Source organism: Diceros bicornis, chromosome 3 (assembly GCF_020826845.1).
Source record: "Diceros bicornis minor isolate mBicDic1 chromosome 3, mDicBic1.mat.cur, whole genome shotgun sequence".
Classification (NCBI taxonomy): domain Eukaryota; kingdom Metazoa; phylum Chordata; class Mammalia; order Perissodactyla; family Rhinocerotidae; genus Diceros; species Diceros bicornis.
In genome coordinates this window covers 83,451,299-83,473,378 of record NC_080742.1, presented here as the reverse complement: position 1 = coordinate 83,473,378, position 22,080 = coordinate 83,451,299, and the positions used below count along the sequence as shown (strand labels likewise).

The 22,080-nt window shown below is 42.3% G+C and overlaps 1 protein-coding gene across 2 annotated transcripts in view; it reads right to left on the bottom strand.

The window, feature by feature from the left end:
• Positions 1–871: 871 nt before the first annotated feature.
• Positions 872–22,080, bottom strand: part of LOC131397557 (solute carrier family 23 member 2-like) — a 51,917-nt gene continuing 30,708 nt past the window's right edge. For both annotated transcript variants that reach the window (XM_058530668.1, XM_058530658.1), the window contains exons 7-13: positions 21,334–21,490; positions 20,254–20,507; positions 13,083–13,247; positions 12,563–12,671; positions 12,371–12,466; positions 10,872–11,045; positions 872–983 (exon numbers count right to left, since the gene is read on the bottom strand). In XM_058530668.1, the coding sequence (XP_058386651.1) occupies positions 952–983; positions 10,872–11,045; positions 12,371–12,466; positions 12,563–12,671; positions 13,083–13,247; positions 20,254–20,507; positions 21,334–21,490 (987 nt within the window). In that variant the 3' untranslated portion in view covers positions 872–951. The remainder of the gene's footprint in view (positions 984–10,871; positions 11,046–12,370; positions 12,467–12,562; positions 12,672–13,082; positions 13,248–20,253; positions 20,508–21,333; positions 21,491–22,080) is intronic.

The window sequence follows — 22,080 nt, the reverse complement described above, 5'->3', positions numbered from 1 at the left end:
CCACTGAAGGCTTCCCAAATGCTTTGACTGTTTCATCTCCACATGATACCTTGACATGCAGGTTAAGTCTTAGGATCTAATCCCAGTCTGTCTGATGCCACAGCCCCAGCTCTCACTGCCTCACCGCACCATCCTATGGCACAAGAGCCGAACGACCCCTAAGGACTCCCCCGGGGGATATGCAGGGATCGGAGCTTTGCCAGCATTACACTGTCCAAATCGAGGGGCAGCCAGGGGCTTTTCAGGCAGCTTGGCAGGCAGGGCCTTCATGCTTGGGGGTTGCCTGAACTTGTGTTGGGAAGAAAGGAAAGAGGAGTGCCCATGGCACTGGTGCTCAGGCCAGCCACCCCCAGTAACTCAGCAAGCCAGGAACAAGCCAGCAGGTGGAAAAGAAGAAATGTGTGTTACAGAGGTGCCAGCACATAGTAGGCCTTTAAGGAACACATACTGGCTCTAACTAGCCCTTCCCTCATTGTACCAGCACAAACCATGATCCTATTTAGTCTAAGCCTTTGACTTCATTCCCAGAGCAGTATGTGCCAGGGGGCCCCTGGTCAGAGTGGACCTCAGCAAATGCTGTGTCCTTTCTCCCCACAGTGAGGTGCTAGGAGTGTTGTTCCCACCTTCACTCCTCAGCACCAACAGCCCTCTGCTTCCCTCCCCCTCTCCTGCAGGGTGCATTGGATATTGGCACAGCCTGGGATGGATTTGTTGCATAAAAATACCCTGAGGTGGTACTACCACTCATTCTCCTTTCCTCCCCACCAAGGACTCTCCCTCTATCTTGACTGATGAAATATTCCTGTATCAGCCAGTACTATATCTGTCAGAGAAAAAAATCAAAAGAATAGATACAAATGTAGCTATAGAGATTTATTTGAAGGAATTGTTTCACACAATTGTGGAGACTGCAAATCTGAAATTTGTAGGGCAGATCAGCAGGCTGGAAACTCAGACAGGAGTTGATGCTACAGTCTCCAAGCCTGTTAAAATAATTAAACAAAGAGGCCATTAGGTTGAGGTGGATCTGATACCTTGGAAGCCTACATAAGCAAACCAAAACTAAGCCAGAGTCAATGTACTCGAATCCAAGAAAGTGACATTTCAGAACAACCCATCACAGAATGATGTCAGCATCCATGGACAGAGTGACTTTTTCCTTTTGTCTCTCCCCTCTGAGTTACAACTAAATGGACATTCATTAACCGACAGAAAATTCCCTACACAACACAACAGGATTCCTGAGAGATCCACACAGCTATACATCTGAAGATGGGTGGACTGGATCCTCGGAGAGCAGTGGGACTAGATGACCAGATCCCTCCCCATCCCAGACAGCAGAGATCCAGGTTGCAGATCCTCACAGAGTGGCTGGAATGACTGTGACTGGAGGTGGGGACAGCCTGGCCTGCACATGAATGTTTTTGGAGTGGTAGCCCAGCCCACGGGAGCACCCACCTACCAAGGTGGCCTGGCCATGCAAATGCTCCCTACTGAGAGGCGGCTAAGCCCACACAAAGGTGCCTCACCTGTTGAATGCAGCAGGTCAGACAGACCTGCCCACTGAGCAAGTTGCCCTGCCCATGTGAGGGGCAGCCAGTCTGTGTGAACACAGAGCAGCCCAACTGGCACAACTACCAGTGGACAGTGTGGGATCAGAAAATGCAGCTCTTGCCCTGCCCAGCAGTGGTGGGTGGAATCTGTACCTAATATTACCAAAAATGCACTGGCAGAGGATCAATTCATCAAACACGATGAAGAACTACACTAACACTGCAGAAAAGAAGAAAAATGACAAGTCTCCAGAAACCAAACCTGAAGTCACAGAAGACTACAATCTAAACGACAAAGGATTCAAAAATAGTTATTGTAGACTTAACGAGTTACAAGAAAAAAAAGAACGATAGTTCAATGTGCTAGGAATAAAATTAATGAACAAGAAGAATACTTCAGCAAAGAGATTGAAGTCCTTAAACAAAACTATACAGAAATTATGGATGTGAAGAGCACAATTAATGAGATAAAAAAATAATGTAGAAACCATAAAAAATAGGGTACATATTATGATGGACAGAATTAGTGACTTAGAAGATAGAAATATAGAAATGCTTCAGGTGGAGGAGGAGAGAGAACTAAGATATAAAAAAAATGAATATTCTTACAGAAATATCCAACCCAATTAAGAAAAGTAACATATGAATTATAGGTATCCCAGAGGGAGAAGAGGGGGAGAAAGGAGTAGAGAGCTTGTTCAAAGAAATAATAGCTGAGAACTTCCCAAACCTGGGGAAGGCACTGGATTTACATGTACAGGAAGCCAGTAGAACTCCTCATTAGATCAATGCAAAAAAGACCTTCTCCAAGGGATTTAATATGAAAACTGTCAAAATCAATGACAAAGAAAAATATTAAGGGAAGCAAGGCAGAAGAAAATAACGTACAAAGGAACCCCTATAAGGCTTTCAGTGGATTTCTCGGCAGAAATCTTAGATTCTAGGAGAAAATGGAGTGATATATTCAAAATACTGAAAGACAAAAACTTTCATCCAAGAATACTCTATCAGGCAAAATAATACTTCAGATATGACAGAGAAATAAAAGCTTTCCCAGATAAACAAAAGCTGAGGGAGTTCATTGCCACTAGACCTGACTTACAAGGAATGATGAAGGGAGCCCTCCTACCTGAAACAAAAAGGCAAAGATTTACAAAACTTTGAGCAAGGAGATAAATAGACAAAACCGGACTATTACAGCTCTCTATCAGAACAGGTTATCAAACACTTAATTATAACATAAAAGGTAAAAGGAAGAAACACATCAAAAATAACTATAAACACTTCGATTTAGTCACAAACTCACAACACAAAAAAGAAAATTTGTGACAACAATAATACAGAAGGGGAAGAGGAAAGGGATTGAACTGGCTTAAGCTAACGGAGATAAGAGTCTATCAGAAAATGGACTATCTCATCTAGAGATCTTTTATACCAACCTCATGGTAAACACTAAAAAAAAATCAGAGCAAGTCACAAATCACAAATAAAGAGAAAACTGAGAAAACCATCACAGAAAACCACGAAACTGAAATGGCAGTCAGAAATACAGGGAAAAGAAAAAATGGAAATATAGAATAACTGGAAAACAAGGGATAAAATGGCAGCATTAAACCCTCATATATCAATAATCACTCTAAATGTAAATGGATTGAATTCTCCAATCAAAAGACACAGAATGGTAGGATGGAATAAAAAACAAGACCCAACAATATGCTACCTCCAGGAAACACAACTCAGCTCTAAAGACAAACATAGGCTCAGAGTGAAGGGATAGAAAATGATCCTCCAAGCAAAAGACAAAAGTGAATGTTGCCATACTTATATCAGACAAAGCAGACTTAAAGATAAAAAGACAATGAGAAACAAAGAGGGTCAGTAAATAATGATAAAAGGGACATTCCACTAAGAGGACACAATACTTACAAATATATATGCACCTAACACAGGAGCACCAAATATATAAAGCAACTATTAAGAGACCTAAAAGGAGAAACTATCAGCAACACAATAATAGTGGGAGACCTCAATACCCCACTTACATCAATGGATAGATCATCCAGACATAAAGTCAACAAGGAAACAGTGGCTTTAAATGAAACACTAGACCGGATAGACTTAATAGATATACATAGAACATTCCATCCCAAACCAGCAGAATACACATTCTTCTCATGTGCACATGGAACGTTCTCAAAGATAGACTATATGTTCTGAAACAAGCCAAGCCTCAATAAATTTAAGAAGACAAATCATATTGAGCATCTTTTCTGACCACAATTATGAAACTAGAAATCAACTACAAGAAAAAAGCTGTGAACATGACAAATATGTGGAGACTAAACAATATGCTACTGAACAACCGTTGGATCAATGAAGAAATCAAAAGAGAAATCAAAAAATACCTAGAGACAAATGAAAGTGCAAACATAACATGCCAACTCTTATGGGATGCAGCAAATGTGGTACTAAGATGGGAAATTTATAGCAATACAGGGCCACCTCAACAAACAAGAAAAATCTCAAATAAGTATCTTAAACTATACCTAACAGAACTAGAAAAAGAAGAACAAAGACCAAAGTCAGAAACAATAAAAATTAGTGAAGAAATAAATGAAACAGAGACTAAAAAAATGATAGAAAGGATCAATGAAACTAAGAGCTAGGTCTTGGAGAAGATAAACAAAATTGACAAACCCTTAGCCAGAGTCAGTAAGAAAAAAGGAAAGAAGGCTCAAATAAATAAAATTAAAAATGAAAGAGGAGAAATTCCAATGGATACCACAGAAATACAAAGGATTATTAAAGAATACTATGAAAAACTATATGCCAACAAGTTGGATAACCTAGGAGAAATGGATAAATTCTTAGACTCGTACAACCTCCCAAAACTATATCAAGAAGAAATAGAGAATCTGAATATACCAATCACAACTAACGAGATTGAAACAATAATCAGAAACCTCCCCAAAAACAAAAGTCCAGGACCAGATGATTTCTTTGGAGAATTCTACTAAACACTTAAAGAAAATTTAATACATATCCTTCTCAAACTATTTGGAAAAGTTGAAGAAGATGGGATGCTTCCTAACTCACTCTATGAGGTCAACATTATTCTGATACCAAAACCAGACAAGGACAACACAAACAAGGAAAATTACAGACCAATATCACTGATGAACATAGATACAGATATCCTCAAAAAAATACTAGCAAATCGAATACAGCAATACATTAAAAGGATCATACACCATGATCAAGTGGGATTTACACCAGGGACACAGGGATGGTTCAACAACCGCAAATCAATCAATGTGATACACCACATTAACAAAATGAGGAATAAAAATCATGATCATCTCAATAGATGCAGAGAAAGCATTTGACAAGATCCAACATCCATTTATGATAAAATGGGTATAGAAGGAAAGTACCTCAACATAAGAAAGGCCATATATGACAAACCCACAGGCAACACCATACTTGACAGTGAAAAACTGAAAGCCAACCCTCTGAGAACAGGAACAAGACAAGGGTGCCCACTCTCACCACTCTTATTCAACATAGTACTGGAGGTTTTGACCAGAACAATAAGGCAAGAACAATAAATAAAGGGTATCCAAATTGGAAAGGAAGAAGGAAACCTCTTGCTGTTTGCAGATAACATGATTCTATATATAGAAAACCCTAAAGAAACCATCAGAAAAGCATTAGAAATAATCAACTACTACAGCAAAGTTGCAGGGTACAAAATCAACTTACAAAAATCAGTTGCATTTCTATACACTGATAATGAACTAGCAGAAAGAGAAGTCAAGAATACAATCCCATTTATAACTGCAACAAAAAGAATAAAATATCTAGGAATAAATTTAACCAAGGAAGTTAAAAAACCTACACTGAAAACTATGTCATTATTGAAAGAAATCGAAGAAGACCTAATGAAATGGAAAGAAATTCCATCTCGTGGATTGGAAGAATAAACATAGTTAAAACGCCCTTATTGCCTAAAGCAATCTACAGATTCAATGCAATCACAATCCCAATCCCAATCCCAATGACATTCTTCACAGAAATGGAAGAAAGAATTCTAAAATCTATAGGGAACAACAAAAGACCCCCAATAGCCAAAGGAATCCTGAGAAGAAAGAACAAACCTAGAGGCATCACAATCCCTGACTTCAAAATATACTACAAAGCTATAGTAATCAAAACACATGATACTGACAGAAAAACAGACATACAGATTAGTGGAACAGAACTGAACGCCCAGAAATAAAACCACACATTTATTGATAGCGGCTCTTTGACAAAAGAGCCAAGAACATACAATGAAGAAAGGACAGTCTCTTCAATAAATGGTGTTCGGAAAACTGGAAAGCCATGTGCAAAAGAATGAAAGTAGACCATTATCCTACACCATACACAAAAATGAGCTCAAAATGGATTGAAGACTTGAAGCCATAAAACTCCTAGAAGAAAATATAGGCTGTACCCTCTTTGACATTGGTCTTAGCAGTATCTTTTCGAATACCATGTCTACTCAGGCAAGGGAAACAAAAGAAAAAATAAACAAATGGGACTATATCACACTAAAGAGCTCTTGCAAGGCAAAGGAAACCATGAACAAAATGAAAAGACAATCCGCCAACTCGAAGAACATATTTGCATATCATATATCCAAAAAGGGGTTAATTTCCAAAATATATAAAGAACTCATACAACTGAACAACAAAAAAACAAAGAACCCAATCAAAAAAATGGGCAGAGGATATGAACAGACATTTTTCCAAGGAAGATATACAGATGGCCAACAGACACATGGAAAGATGTTCAACATCACTAATTATTAGGGAAATGCAAACCAAAACTACAATGAGATATCAGCTTATACCTGTCAGAATGCCTATGATAACCATGACAAAAAATAACAAATATTGGAGAGGATGTGGAGAAAAGGGAACTGCCATGCACTGCTGGTGGGAATGCAAACTGGTGCAGCCACTTTGGAAAACAGTATGGAGATTTCTCCAAAATTAAAAATAGAAATACCACATGACCCACCTATCCCACTACTAGATATTTATCCAAAGAAAATGAAATCAATAATACAAAGATATTTATGCACACCTATGTTCATGGCAGCATTATTCATAGTAGCCAAGACATGGAAGCAACCCATGTGCCCATCAACTGATGAATGGATATAGAAGATGTAGTATATATATATACAATGGAATACTACTGAGCCATACAAAAGACAAAATTGTCCCATTTGTATCAACATGGATGGATCTTGAGGGTATGATGTTAAGCTGAATAAGCCAGACAGAGAAAGATAAACACCGTATGATTTCTCTCATACGTGGATGATAAACAAACACATGGATAAGCAGAACAGATTAGTGGTTACCAGAGGGGAAGGGGGTGGGGGTAGGGAAAAAGGGATAAAAAGGCACATGTGTGTGGTGACGGATAAAATCTAGAGTATTGGTGGTGAACACAATGCAGTCTACACAGAAACTAATATATAATAATGTACACCTGAAATTTACAAAATGTTATAAGCCAATATGACCTCAATCAAACAATTTAAAAAAAAGAACAACCCACCACAAATAGCCAACTATCTTTCCCAAATAATACAACTGTTTAAGCTATAGCCCATCAAACAATTTCTTTGCTTTGCTTCAGTGTTTTCTCTATAAAATTCAATGGGAGAATTGGAGAGGCTTTGAAGAACAAAAGGGCAGAAGAGGGGATATGACTGCTCTTGACTGATTTGGGAGGCATCCAGGCCCCCCTAGAGCTAAGCCCAGGTCCTGAATACACAGCATATTTATTACAGCACTTTATATGGGCAGACCCTACCACTTTAAGTCTACCATATGACACATTCACAAAATGAGACTTTTTAAAAGATAATAGTAATAACAGTAGGTGTGTATGCTGACATAAATTATTCAAAGAAAGAGAAAATTTGATGATGCAAGAGGAAGGGGGGAGGAATTTAACTTTTTGCTACAGTGAATCATTGAGTAGGAACGAAGGGATGGGCTCTGGAGCACAAAGGGAGGGAATTAGCTCTAGAGAAGAACCAGATGGTCCATTCATTGTAACAGGAGGGAAAGCCGAGGATAGGGGTGCAGAAGCTGTAGGTGGAGAGATATGGATGCTTCTGATTGCAACCCCACAGAGCTCTCAGTGAGACAGGAAGCTGAGGACAGAGGTGGAAGGGGCTTCTGAAGTGAGAAAAAGAGAGAGCAATTGGACTTGGGAAAGGTGGCATGACTGTTGGGCAGCATTGAAGACCCACATGAAGTTCATGGTTATGAATCTAAGATAAGAGCAGTCAGCTCAGTTCAGCTGCATGGGCGCAGGCACAGAGTAGGTGAAGGTTGCTTTTGATCAGCATTAAGGTTTTTCCAAGTGAATGCAATGAAGAGAGAACAGACCAATGGTGTTAAGAATGCAAGAAAGTGATTGTTATGACTGACCATGGAATTGAAGCTGGGTAAGGAGGGAAGAGAGGACAAGAAGGAGGTGGGAAGACAGTAGATTCAGATCCTGGCCAATTAAAGGGTTATTGGAGTGGAGGGACTAAAGGTAGCAAGCTAGAAAAATAGAGGACAGGGGGAAGTGGTCAGAGATTGCTCTAAATTGAGACTGCAGGAGGTGGATTGCAAGGTCCAGACTGGAATGTGGCCATGAGAATGAGCTGCTGAGATGGTGTGAAGGACCAGGTTATTGAAGGAGGAACAAGAGGCCAGGGTGGGGGAAGGACGAGCTATGTGGATATGAAGTCATCAATTATTAAGACAGGAGGATGGTTGGAGAGACAGTGACCGATGCACTGACATCCTCAAGGAAGGGGGATTAGTGACCGGGGTCTGTAGCTGTCACCAACAAAACAGCACACGGGAGGAAAGTCTGATGGCGTGAGCTTCAAAGCCGAAGTAGAGTGGAGATGTCCTGTAGGAGGTGAAATGAAAGTTCTTCCCCATTTTCACTATCCTAAAATAAAGTGTTAACTTCTGTTTGTTAGTCAGCTTCCAGAAGAATTTTACAAAAGTTATATTTCATTTGAGTATATTATCTTTTATAGCAAAAAGGAAAATGTGTAGAGGCTTATCTTTGTAAAGATAACTGTCAGTTTTTCATGGGCTAAGGCTTCAAAATGTCTTCTCAGAACAGACTGGACACATTATAAAATCAGCACAAGATGAATATATTAGGAATAAAAAACTGTTCAAAAGAGCAGAATTGGTTTAAAGACTTCACTGGCAAATGGTGAAAAAGCAATACACGACTTTTCCCCAACTAAGGCTATATGCAAGGAGGATCCCTTCCATGCTGAGTCCAGCCAGTGTATTTGGAAGTGTGGAAGTGACAAGGTGACCAGGAAACCCTACTGCCAGTGGGAGCTGACGTGGCTTCACAGGGAGAAAATTTAGAGTCAATAAAGCAGATTTGTGCAACTATGACATACAACTATCTACTGGGGCTTTGGGGGTGGGGGAAGGAGGAGGATTGGCAATAGATGTTAGCTCAGAGTTGGTCTTCCTCAGCAAAAAGAGGAGGATTAGCACGGATGTTAGCTCAGGGCTGATCTTCCTCGCAAAAAAAAAATAAATAAATAAAGCAGATTTGTAAAGAGTTTGATCTCTGTATATCAATTTCCCCAAGGATGGCAGCGTCTTCAGGCTCATATTCTTCAGGAACCGCTGCCATATTATAAAGTTACTACTATAGGATTTTTAATTAGGGATGGTAGTAGGCTGAATAATGGCTCCTAAAGATATCCACGTCCTAATCACCAGAATCTGTGAGTATCACCTTATAGGGCAAAGGCACTTTGCAGATGTGACTAAGCTAAGGATCTTGAGATGGGGAGATTATTCTTGATCAACTGGGTGGGCCCTTACTGTAATCACAGGCGTCCTTAGAAGAATGAGGCAAGAAGGTCAAAGGAGACAGAAAAAGGTGGGAAGATGGAAAAGGAGGTTGTAGAGTTATGCTTTGAAGACGGGGAAGGGGTTCCAAGGTAAGGAATATGGGCCAACTCTAAAAGCTAGAAAAGGCAAGGAAATGAATTTTTCCCTGGAACATCTAGAGGAGTCAGCCTTGCTGACACCTTGATGTTAGCCTTGTAAGACTCATTCCAGACTTCTGACCTCCAGAACTCTAAGGGAATCAGTTTGTGTTGTTTTAGGACATTAAGTATTTGGTAATTTGTTAGAGTAGCCCTGGCAAACTAATACAGGTTAATTAACATAAAGTCTTCAAACTCAGCACTTAGAAAATTACTTTGCATAGGATACCCTGGGATACCATAGTCCTCCCTGGAATGTCTCTGGTAGACACAGTGGGGAAAGCTCTTTTCCCTTTGTCTCGGCAGTCACTGTGGATGGACGTAAATCTGGGGTGGTGTATGGCCATCGTCCTCAGCTGCAGTGGGAGAGAATGAGGCTAACAGGCATGGAGAGGCAGTGATGGGACAGGGACAGAGTACGTGTGTGTGTGTGTGTGTGTGTGTGTGTGTGTGTGACACAGAGACAGAGAGAGAGACAGAGAGATAGAGAAAGAAACATCAGTTCTCATCCTTAAGATCCTGGTTCATATGATTCCTCCTATGGTTTTGTGAGCTCTCCCAGTGTGCTTCCTTTCCAGTTAAAAGAACCAATAGATCTCCCATTTTTTGAGTTACACTTTTCTCATTTCCAGCCAAAAGGGCCCTAACCAATTCCACAGAGATCTCCTGTGTGGCTCAGCAGGGAATTTGGAGGCTAAGGCCACCCACCTGGCTGCACCAGGGCAGAGCTGTCTGATTTATTTCACTTAGCATAATGCCATCGAGGTCCATCCATGTTGTTGCAAATTGCAAGATTTCAAACTTTTTTATGGCAGAATATATTCCACTGTGTGTGTGTGTGTGTGTGTGTGTGTGTGTGTGTGTGTGTGTGTGTATACCACATTTTCTTCATCCATTGATCCATCAATGGACACCTAGGTTGTTTCCATATCTTGGCTATCACAAATAACACTGCAATGAACATGGGGATGTAATATATCTTTTCGAATTAGTGTTTTCATTTTCCTCAGATAAATACCCAGAAGTAGAATTGCTGTATCATATGGTAGTTCGATTTTAAAATTTTTGAGGAACCTCCATACTGCTTTCCATTGTGATTGTGCCAATTTACATTCCCACCCGCAGTGCAGAGAGTTCCTCTTATATCCTGGTTTCTGTGGCACCCTTCAGACACTTTCTTGGGGAATCCTGGGAGCAGAGGGTAAGCTGGCACACTCCCACCTCACCTTTCCTACCATGTTCCAATCTCGGCAAGAAGGGGAGGTAGCGAGTATAGGAGGAAGTGCAGAACTTTGTGCCAATCCCATAGGGGAGGCTGTAGACCTCTGATGCCTTTGTAGTCTCCTCAGACTCCTCGTGGATTTGATCCCATGTCAGGAGACCTCTCTCCTCCGGACTTCCTAATAGGAGACAGTGAGCAGTCAAGACTGGGCCCTGATGGAGCTGGGCGGAGGTGGGCTGGAGGGAGCCTCTGGTGCCCTCTGCAGGCTCTCATGACATCTCCTCTCAGTGCCCTCCAGCTGCCAAAGGGCCTCCTCAAGAATCACAGCTCAGCTTATCAGGCATCCCGAGCTCCCACTGTGGGGCTGACATGGTGCAGATCTCCAGGGGACGATCTTATATGAACCACCATCCTCTCCTCATCTTCAGGAGTGGGCCTCTCCATGTTTAATGTTTCTGGAATGCAGATGCATTTTATACTTGGTAGAGAGAAGTAAGTGGAAAATAGAATACTGTGAAGCAGGGGCTAGCATAGAGGTCCTGTTGAGAAGCTGTGCCAGGATCAAGAAGGGAGCATTGAAACCCATCAGTGATGGCAGCTCTGCACTCTTCACCTTCAGTGTCCTCAGCACTTATAGACTCAGTTTGCTCATCATCACACTTATTACCCTGTATTGTAGTTGTCTGTTTTCTTGTCTCTCTCCCCTGTTAGCCTGTGGGTTTCTGGAAGGCAGCAGGCATGTCTTTCTGCTCTTTGTATTCTCAGTACATGGCGTCTAGAATACAGCAAGTGCTCAATGGGTTTTTACTGAAAATACGAATGAATGAGTGAATGAATAAATGAATACATGTGTTCTCTCCTTCACCAACTAGACTGCAGGCTCTGGGGATGGGACTGAGTCTTTTTCTTTTTGCTTCTAGTGTATTTCTCATCTTAGGGCCGCGTTATGGGCAGAATTGTGTCCCCTCAAAAGTCATATGTTGATGCCTTAAACCCCCATCCTTCAGAATGTGACTGTATTTGGAGATAGGACCTTTGAAGAAGTGATTAAGTTAAAGATAAGGTCTTTAGGGTGGGCCCCAAATAAATCTGACTGGCGTATTTCTAAGAAGTGAAGATTAGAACACAGAGAGAGAGACACCAGGGATGCATATACACAGACGAAAAGGCACATGAGGACACTGCAAGAAAGTGGCCATCTGCAAGCCAAGGAGAGAGGTCTCAGGAGAAACCAACCTTGCCAACTCCTTGATCTCAGCCTTCTAGCCTCCAGACTGTGAGAAAATACATTTCAGTTGTTTAAGACCCCCAGTCTGTGGTATTTTGTTATGGAAACGCTAGAAAGTTAACACATGCCCATACAACCCACTGAGACCCAGGGCCTACTCAAGATATGCTGTGGCCAGCCTCACATGGCAATCCGGAGCAGAGAGGCAATGTGGGTGGCCCAAATACTGACCATCTACCCAAACTGCTAGCTTATAGAATGAAAGTGAGCCGTACCTGGGATGGTGTTGTCCAATAGAAAGCCCAGAAATCCCCCTACAAACATGTCCGTGGTCAGCAGCACCTGGATGACCTGGTCCAGTTGGAGAATCCCTAGAGTGGAAACAAAAGTGACAGGGATTCCCAGGGACAAAGGGTCCTAGTGGCTTTGCCCCTAGAGTGGTCACAATCTAGAGAATGGTGAATTACCTGTTTGGAGCTTCTCAACGTTCTTGTTCACCCAGGTGGGAATGGCAAGCCCACAGAAGATGGAGAAGCCAAAGACAAAAATGTTCCTGGACGAGTTCATGTCCACGTACTGCAGGAGAGAGGCCCCCATGGCAGCCCAGAACCATCAGCTCCTGTACTGCACCTCAATCTAACATCCCTCAAATGCCCCCTTCCCTCCCACCACCACCACCAGAGTTCAGTAGGAAGCTGGACTCAGAGTGACACATGCTCTCAGTGGGCCAGCCAGGCCCCAATTCCAACTTGACCTTGGCAGTTGAGTGGTTTAGATGATCTAATGCACGCTGATGCAATTTCTGTTTATCAGAATTTTGGATGCTTCTGGTATTTGTTTCTTCCATTTGGGATCCACTGTGGTTCCTGGAACCGAGGATGCCCTACTCCTCCTCCCCTGCCCCAGCTCTGTTCCGTTCATCTCATCCCCATGGGCTCCTTTCAGGAGATGTAATGCTGCTGCTTTTCCAAGGGTGCCTTGCCTAACCTGCAGATTGGAAATCCCCACGGCAGCGATGACTCCGAACATGACCAGGAACATGCCTCCAATCACGGGGGGTGGAATGGTGGCAAATGCAGCCCCGATCTTCCCTAATACTCCCATCACAAGGAGCACGCAGCCCGCGGCGACAATCACCATCCTGCTCCCCACCTGTAGCGCTCAAGGAGAGGGGGTACAAGGAGCTCAGCACCATCCAGGCCACATGCCCAGAAGACTCAGCCCTGGGGCTGGGGCATCACTCCAGTGGACTTTTATGAACAGCACCACCTAACCCCCAAAATGAACCCCCTTTGCTCCCACATGGGGTTTGGGAAAGGATGAGGGTGTGACCTTGGATCTCAGCCTCTGCCCTCGCCTCTCCACTCTACTGCTCTCACACTTGTCTTCAAGTCTTGACTCAAATGCTCCTCCTCTAAGAAGCCTTTAGCTTCAGTGAGGCAAGAAGTCTCTCTTGGGAGGCAGTGGCCCAATGCTTAAGAATGGAGGTTTGAGGGTCAATCGCAGCTCTGCCTTTAGCTGTGTGACTTTGGGTACATTACTTAACCTCTCCAAATGTCAGCCTCCAAATTTACCAAATGGGATTAATAATACTTATTTCACATTCTCATTGTATGAGGTCAGCATTATCCTGATACCAAAGTCACATAAGGACACTACTAGAAAACTACAGACCAATAACCCTGATGAATATAGAGGGAAAAATTCTCAACAAAATATTAGCAAACCAAACTCAACAGCACATTAAAAGGATCATACACAATGAGTAAGTGGGACTTATTCCAGGGAGGCAAGGATAATTCAACATCTGCATATCAATCAATGTGGTACACCACACTAATAGAAAGAAAGATAAAAATCATATGATCATCTCAATAGACGCAGAAAAAGCATTGGACAAAATTCAAGATTCTTTCAAGATAAAAACTCTCAACAAATTGGGTATAGAAGGAATGTACCTCAACACAATAAAGGCCATATGTGACAAACCTACAGCTAATATCATACTCAACAGTGAAAGGTTGAAATCTTTTCCTCTAAGATAAGGAACAAGAAAAGGGTGCCCACTTTCACTACTCCTATTCAACATAGGAGTAGAACAGAGTACTGGAAGTCCCAGCTAGAGCAATCAGGTAAGATAAAGAAATAAAAGTCATCCAAATCAGACAGGAAGAAGCAAAATTATCTTTGTTTGCAAATCATAAGATCTTATGTGTCAAAAATGTGTAAAAAAGACTCAACCAAGTAACTGTTAGAACTAATCAATGAACCAGTAAAGTTGCAGGACACAAAAACCAACATACAGAATGAGTTGCATTTCTATACACTAATAGCAAAATATCTCCAAAAGAAATAAAGAAACAGTCCTCTCACAATAGCATTAAAACAACTAAACACTTAGGAATAAACTTAACCAAGGAAATGAAAGATCTGTACACTAAAAACAGTAAGACTCTGATGAAAGAAATAGAAAAAGACACAAATAAATGAAAAGATATCCCATGTTCATGGATCTGAAGAATTAATATTGTTAAAATATCCATACTACCCAACGCCATCTATAGACTCAATGCAATCGCTATCAAAATTCCAATGGCATTTTCCACAGAAATAGAAAAAACAATCTTAAAACTCATATGTAATCACAAAAGACCTTGAATAGCCAAAGCAATCCTGAGGAAGAAGAATAAAGCTAGAGGCATCACAATTCCTCATTTCAAACTATACTACAAAGCCATAGTAATTAAAACAGTAGGGTACTGGCATAAAAATAGACACATAGACCAATGAAACAGAATCAAGAGCCCACAGATCAACCCCTGCATATACAGTCAACTAATATTTAACAAGAGAGCCAATAATACTCAATGGGGAAAGGATAGTCTCTTCAATAAATGTGTTGGGAAAACTGGATAACCACATGCAGAAAAATGACATTGGACCCCTATCTTACTCCACTCACAAAATTTAACTTGAAATGGATTAAAGACGTGAATGTAAGACCTGAAACCATAAAACGTCTAGAAGAAAACATAGCGAAAAATTTCCTTGACAGTGGTCTTGGTGGTGATTTTTTGGATTTGATGCCATAAACACAAGCAACAAAAGCAAAAATCAACAAGCGGGACTACATCGAACCAAAAAGCTTCGGCACAGCAAAAGAAACCATCAACAAAATGAAAAGGGAACCTATGAAATGAGAGAAAATATTTGCAAACTATATATCAGATAAGGGTTTAATATCCAAATGTATAGAGGACTCATACAACTCAATAATAACAACAAAAATGATTTAAAAAATGGGCAGAACTGAATAGATATTTTTCCAAAGAAGATATACAAATGGCCAATGCGTACATGAAAAGATGCTCAACATCACTAATCATCAGGGAAATGTAAATCAAAACCACAATGAGATATTATCCATACCTGTTAGAATGGTTATCATCAAAAAGACAAGAGATAACAAGCGTTGATGACGATATGGAGAAAAGGGAACCCTTGTGAACTGTTGGTGGGAATGTAAATTGGTGTAGCCACTGTGGAATACAGTGTGAATGTTCCTTAAAAATTTAAAAATCAAACTACCGTGTGATCCAGCAATACTACTTCTAGGTATTTATCTGAAGAGAATGAAAACATTAACTGGAAAAGATATATGCACCCCTGTGGTCATTGTAGCATTATTGACAATAGCCAAGATATGGATAACCTAAGTGTCCATCGATGGATGAATGGATAAAGAAAATGTGGTGTGTGTGTATATATATATATATATACACATACATACATATAATGGAATATTATTCAGCCATAATAGAAGAAGGAAATCCTGCCATTTGTGACAATATGGATGGACCTTGAGGGCATTATGCTAAGTGAAAGAAGTCACAGAGAGAAAGACAAATACTATATGATATCATTTATATGTGGAATCTTAAAAAGCTAAACCTGTAGTTATAGAGAGTAGAATGGTGGTTACCAGAAGATGTGGGGTTCGGGATATGGGGAGATGTTTTTCAAAGGGTACAACTTCCAGTTCGATGATGAATAAGTTCTGGGGATCTAATGTATGACATTTTGATTCTAGTTAACAATACTGTATTATATCTTTGAAAGTTGCTAAGAGAGTAGATATTAAATGTTCTCACCACGGAAGAGAAGAGGTAACTATGTAACATCATAGAAGGGTTAGCAAATGGTGGTAATCACATTGCAGTATGTAAGTGTACCAAATAAACACATTGTACACCTTAAACTTCCACAACATTATGTGTCACGTATATCTCAATACAGCTGAGTGGAATAAAAGAAAAATCAGTGCGCCTGGAGCACAGTGACACAGGGAGAGAGAGGAGACAGGATGGAGAGTAAGGCAAAGGATCTACCATGTAGGGCTCTAAGGGCGATAGAAAGGAGTTAGAATAAAATCCAAAGACAGAGCATCAGCAAAATGTGGTTCATATATAGAGAGGAATGTTAGCCTTAAAAGGAGAGGAAATTCTGACACATGCTACAACGTGGATGAACCTTGAGGACATTATGTTAAGTGAAATAAGCCAGACACAACAAGACAGATACTGTGTGATTCCACTTATATGAGATACCCAGAGTAGTCAAATTCATAGGAACAGAAACTAGAATGGTGGTTGACAGGTGCTGGGGGAGGGGGAATAAGGAGTTGTTTAACTGCTATAGAGTTCAGATTTGCAAGATGAAAAGAGTTCTGGAGATCAGCCACACAACAATTTGAATGTATTTAACTCTACTGAACTGCACACTTAGAAGTGGTTAAGATGTAAATTTATGTTATGTATATTTTATCACAATTAAAAATAAAAAATCCAAAACAAAGGAAACTCTCAGTAGAGTTGTGTCAAGCAGGGTGGTGACATGATGTGATCTACATTTCAGAAAGTTCTGTCTATAAATGTCGCTTCATTATTATTAATTGACACATTTCCTCAGGACAAATTCGATTTTCTCAACAAGCAAATATTATGGAATATGTGTAAACTAAGATTTTTCCTTAAACTCCATGGAGGTTCATTTAGGATACAAAACCGAGACGAGGCCCCCTCCCGTGGTGTTATACAGCATTAAGTGGCCCTATCAAGAATCTTACAAGTGAGGTTTTTTCTAGTTCATTTCACCAGAAGATCGTTGCACTAGAGTCACTACTAACTGCTATTACCTGGTTGTATAGAGCTTTTCGAGAAGCTAGGGGTATGGGAATGCTAAGGAAGTACATTTCACCCCCTTGGAGTAGATCTTAAAATTAAGTTTCTACAAAGGTTAAAAAAACAAAACAAAACACTTTACTGTGAGGATCATGGACCATGGGCCATATCCCATCCCATCACAGAACATGTCCCAGTGCCAGGTGCACAAACTGTCACACTGCTGGACATTACTGCTTGTTGTGCTAGTCAAGGGTTATAGCTGGGGTCTGAGTGACAGCTAGTACCAGTGAGACAAAAATGACCTCTGACCTTGAGGCATTCAGCATAATCCTCAAAAGTTAGACTTGTACTGCAAATGTTTGAATATCCCATCATGAGTCTATTGTCAATGAATGTATTTAGATAGTTCTTGAACCTTTTCAAATTCGTTTGTGTCTACTCTCACTCCTTAAAAGTTACTCTAATGTAGTCTCAGCTTTGCAAGATGAAAAAGTTCTGGAGATCTGTTGCACAAGTATATAGTAGACTATATTATTAGATATTACTATACCGTATTATATGACAGTATATTAAGTAAATATACTTAACACTACTGAACTGCACACTTAAAAATGGTTAAGATGGTAGATTTTATGTTATATGTCTTTAACCATAATTAAAAATATTTTTTTTAAAAGATACTCTAATGTCACTACTTGAAATCCATTGAGGCAGCGATAAAGTAGCAGATTCTGCCTTTGCCTATGTTTCTTTCTAGTCTAAGAGCTTCTTTACTTAACTGTCTTCATTAGAAGACATGTGGTAAGAATTTCCCACATCAAAAGCACTTTTTGCCTTGTTTTGTTTACAACCCTAACAATGCACTGTGGGAACAAGAGCACGAATCCCAGCACAAGAGATCAATTTGTCAGGTCAATCAGACCCTTTGGACATGCTGATGGTCTCATAAAGATGGCAGTCATCCCCAATCCTGCTACCACAGAATTTATCATGCAGCCCTGGGCTTCTTTTGTCCTCAGGATTGACATCTGGGCTGGGAGCATGACTTCTGGGAGAACAGATAGGAGATTTCTGGCCTTCAGCCAGATCCCACCTCTCCCATCACCAACACACATACAGGGAGAGAACCAAGAATTGGTCAGAGCTCTTTCCTTGCAGGTGCAACATGAAGCAACACCTTAAAACACCACAAGGAGGAGGTGTGAGTCCAGACTAGAGTTAATCTATCTCCTACTGGATTCACAGCCTGCTTTGTGTCTATTATATTTCTTTCCTCCTCTTTCCCTCTTCTCTAAAGGCCTTAGTTTAGAAATGATACATCAAAGAAATGTTCTGTTTATTGAATATAATTTTCTGTTCTGCACCAGATTTGTTCTCTTCAACAAGAAAAATATTTGCTGCTTTATACCTATGTAGCCCACTCCAGCTGTATTTCTGTGTGGATCAGTGGCCCTCATGTGGCATAATGTTCCCCTCACTTGCACTAAAGGTTTAGAAATCTTGGGCAAGTACCAAAGAGTCCACAGTGTCACAGCACACAGAACTTGCTGTAGGGGTGGGTCCTGGCTCAGCTGTTTGCTTACAGATCCTAGCCCCACTGTGGGTCAGAGGCCATGCAGAGTTCAAAGGTGGACAGATCTGATGCTAGAAAGATGCAGTGCCACCTGGCTGCACATCAGAACCACAGAGGGAGCTATCAGAAAATGCAGATTAGGGGATGTGGGTGGGGGGATCTTGTTTTCCAAAGCTCACAGGACTTGTGCTGGGAACCATTGCAAATATACCTGAAGCATGTCGAAAGCAACATGAATAATACTATTCTTTTCTAAGTCACCTTAGAGAGCACATTCCAGAAGAATTCTGGCTGTCAGATGGACTTTCCCTGTGGAAAATGGGGAACCATGAAGAGATTTTAAGCAGGGAGTCATCTAATTGAGTTCTAGAAAGATCCTTGGGCAGCCATGTGGTATCTAGATTAGAGACCGGAAAGACCCTTAGAAAAGAGGGTGTTAGGGAGACTGCAGTGTCCAGGCGAGAGATGATAAAGCTGTGGCACTGGGAATGGGGAAGGGAGGACAGGAAGGGCAGCAGGCATGTTGAGAAAATAGAATCCACAGTGAGGATGCAGGACAGTGAGAAGTTAGACGACTTGGGTGAACGCACTAAGACGAGGTTACGGGAAGAGAAGTAAGGATAGGGGCATGCACTGAGCATCACAGAGGCCATACTGAGTGTGATGTGCCCTTGGGACATTCCGGTGGAGGTGACCAGGTGGCCTTTGAATATTCAGGTTTGGAGCTTCGACACAGAGTTGGGCCAGAGGTAATGGACCACCCACCTAAACCTCAGAAAGTAAGGACTTTCCTCAGTGCTCATAGGCCACTGACGTCTGCCAGTGCCAGATAGACTTTCTGCCTGTGGAAACACCACAGCCAAGAAGGTCAAGTATGGTAGGCAGAAAGATGCCATGCCCTAATACCCAAACCTGTGAATATGTCATCTGGTTTGGCAAAAGGAGCTTTGCAGTTATGATTATGTTCCGTTAAGTGTTTTGAGATGGAGAGAGTATCCTGAATAATCTGGGTGGGCCCAGTCTAATTACATGAATCCTTATAAGCAGGGACTCTTTCCTGGCTGTGTTCAGAGGGAGATGTGACCATGGAAGAAGAGTCAGAGAGACGCAACATTGCTGGCTTTGAAGATGGAGGAAGGGGGCCCTGAGCCATGGAATGTGGGCAGCGTCTGGCTGATGGAAAAAGCGAGGAAATGGATGTTCTCCTGGAGCATCGAGAGAGGAACACAGCCCTGCGAGACCCATGTTGGACTCCTGAACTCCAGATCAGTAAAAGAAGAACTTTGGGTATTTGAAATCACTAAGTTTGTGATCATTTCTCACAGCAATACTAAGAGACTAATACTTTGATGACAGATTCAGGTGTCCAGCCTGCCCCAAGAGGCACCATCAGCAGCCTTACCTTGGTGATACTCAGTGCCCCAATATTCTGGCTGTAGGAGGTGGTGCCATTCCCGGACCCCCAGGCCCCTGCTAGCAGGCAGCCAATGCCCTCAATGCCAATGCCGCGGTTGATGGCGTGCTTCGGAGGGGGTGGGGCCCCCGCCAGCCGGGCACAGGCATAATAATCGCCTACTGACTCCACCATGGAGGAGATCACTCCTGCTATGATCCCAAATACCCCAGCCGGGCTGACGGTGGGGAGGCCCCACTGTCCTGCGAAGGCAATGCAGAGGGAATATTAATCCAGAAGACAATAGGCTGCTGAACCCCAAATCATTTCTTTGCTGGAGAGGTCTCTCAAAGGCTTTAAAGACAAGGCAGCGTGTCTTCCAACCCCACAACTGTCCAGAGGCTTTGGCTGGGACTCCTGCCTTACCATTCATCCCTGAGGTGGTCAGACGCCCTGACCTTGATGTCACTGTGCACAAAAAGAGCCAGCAACAGGGCCTCTTCCCAGGAAGGCCTTGAAGCATTGGAAGCTGAGATGCTTAGTCAGGGAGGCCCTAGAACCACAGTCCATGAGGCCAGGCCAGCCATCCCTGGAACCTGGTTATTTGTATACCCTGAGCTAAGAATTGCAGGGAAAGGAGACCAGAAGCGGCCTAAGGGATGGCCTTGACCTTGTCTCCTCAGAAATGTTCTCATTCAGTCCCAGGCCTCCCTTGTGTGGGATCCACTGAATCCAGCAGGATACTCAAAGTTCTGGCTAGGAGGTCAAGACCTCACTGCCCTCACCCCACTCCCAGGCTCATGGGTCTCAGCAATGTGAAGAAGGGGATGAGGGTTGTAGGCCAGCTGAGAGGTAGGTCTGGGAGTGGGAGCCTTTGGCCTGGCACCCCCAAAGGATTCTTAGGGCAACCCAAGGGTCTTGTTTTCTTAGGGGAATGATATGGACTCCCTAGGGCCTGTCCCTCCTTGTCAGATCCCTTGGAGGAGATCTCCCCCACCGGCCCTATTCAACTCTCCCTCCAGTGCCTGGGCCCCATGGGCAGTCCTGGGAAATGTGTCCCAGGCAAGAAGGGGCCCATCTTCTCATTACCTGGGTAAGGGAAGCGAAACCAAGGAGCCTGGCTCAGGACGTTGGCTTTGGTGTCGGTGCGGGCCCCGTACCCATAGGCTGTGGGGTCCACAGGGAGGGCGTTGGTGACTGTGAGCACGAAGCAGATGAGCCATGAGATGCAGAGGGCCAGCAGCACCTGCCAGAAGGAGCCGCCCTTCACTGCTGGGTCTCACCCCCAACCCAGGTCAACAACCTCCCAGAGGGTGGGGCAAAGGAGGTAGTTCAGGAAAGCCCTTTGGAAGGAGGAAGTGTTGGGTTACTCACCCTTCCAGTGACAACAGGAATCTGGTGTGTCAGTGGATAATTAGCATATTAAAGGAACGTAGCAAATAAACTAAGGGGAGACCTTGTGTCAAACACATGGAAATGTCTGGTAAAGTGGGCACAGCTGGGTTCAGAGGGATTACCATCTGGCTCCCTTTCCACAGTTTGCTGGTCACATGACCTTGGATCAAACTCTCTGAGCTTCAGTTTCCTCCTCTCTACAGTGGAATGACGACCCCTGCTCTGCAGAGCCGGAAACAGGATTTCTTCAAGTAGAATCCTCAGACACGTTGATTTTTTAATCTCTGGTGGCAGATGCCAGAAATCTGTATTTTTAACAATGTCCCCAGGTGATTCTTATGCACATTGAATTTTAGAACCACTGGCCTACAGTGTTGTTGAAGGAGCAATAAGATCATTGTGTGGAAGGATCTTTTTACAATGTGAAATGTAGTTTACAGC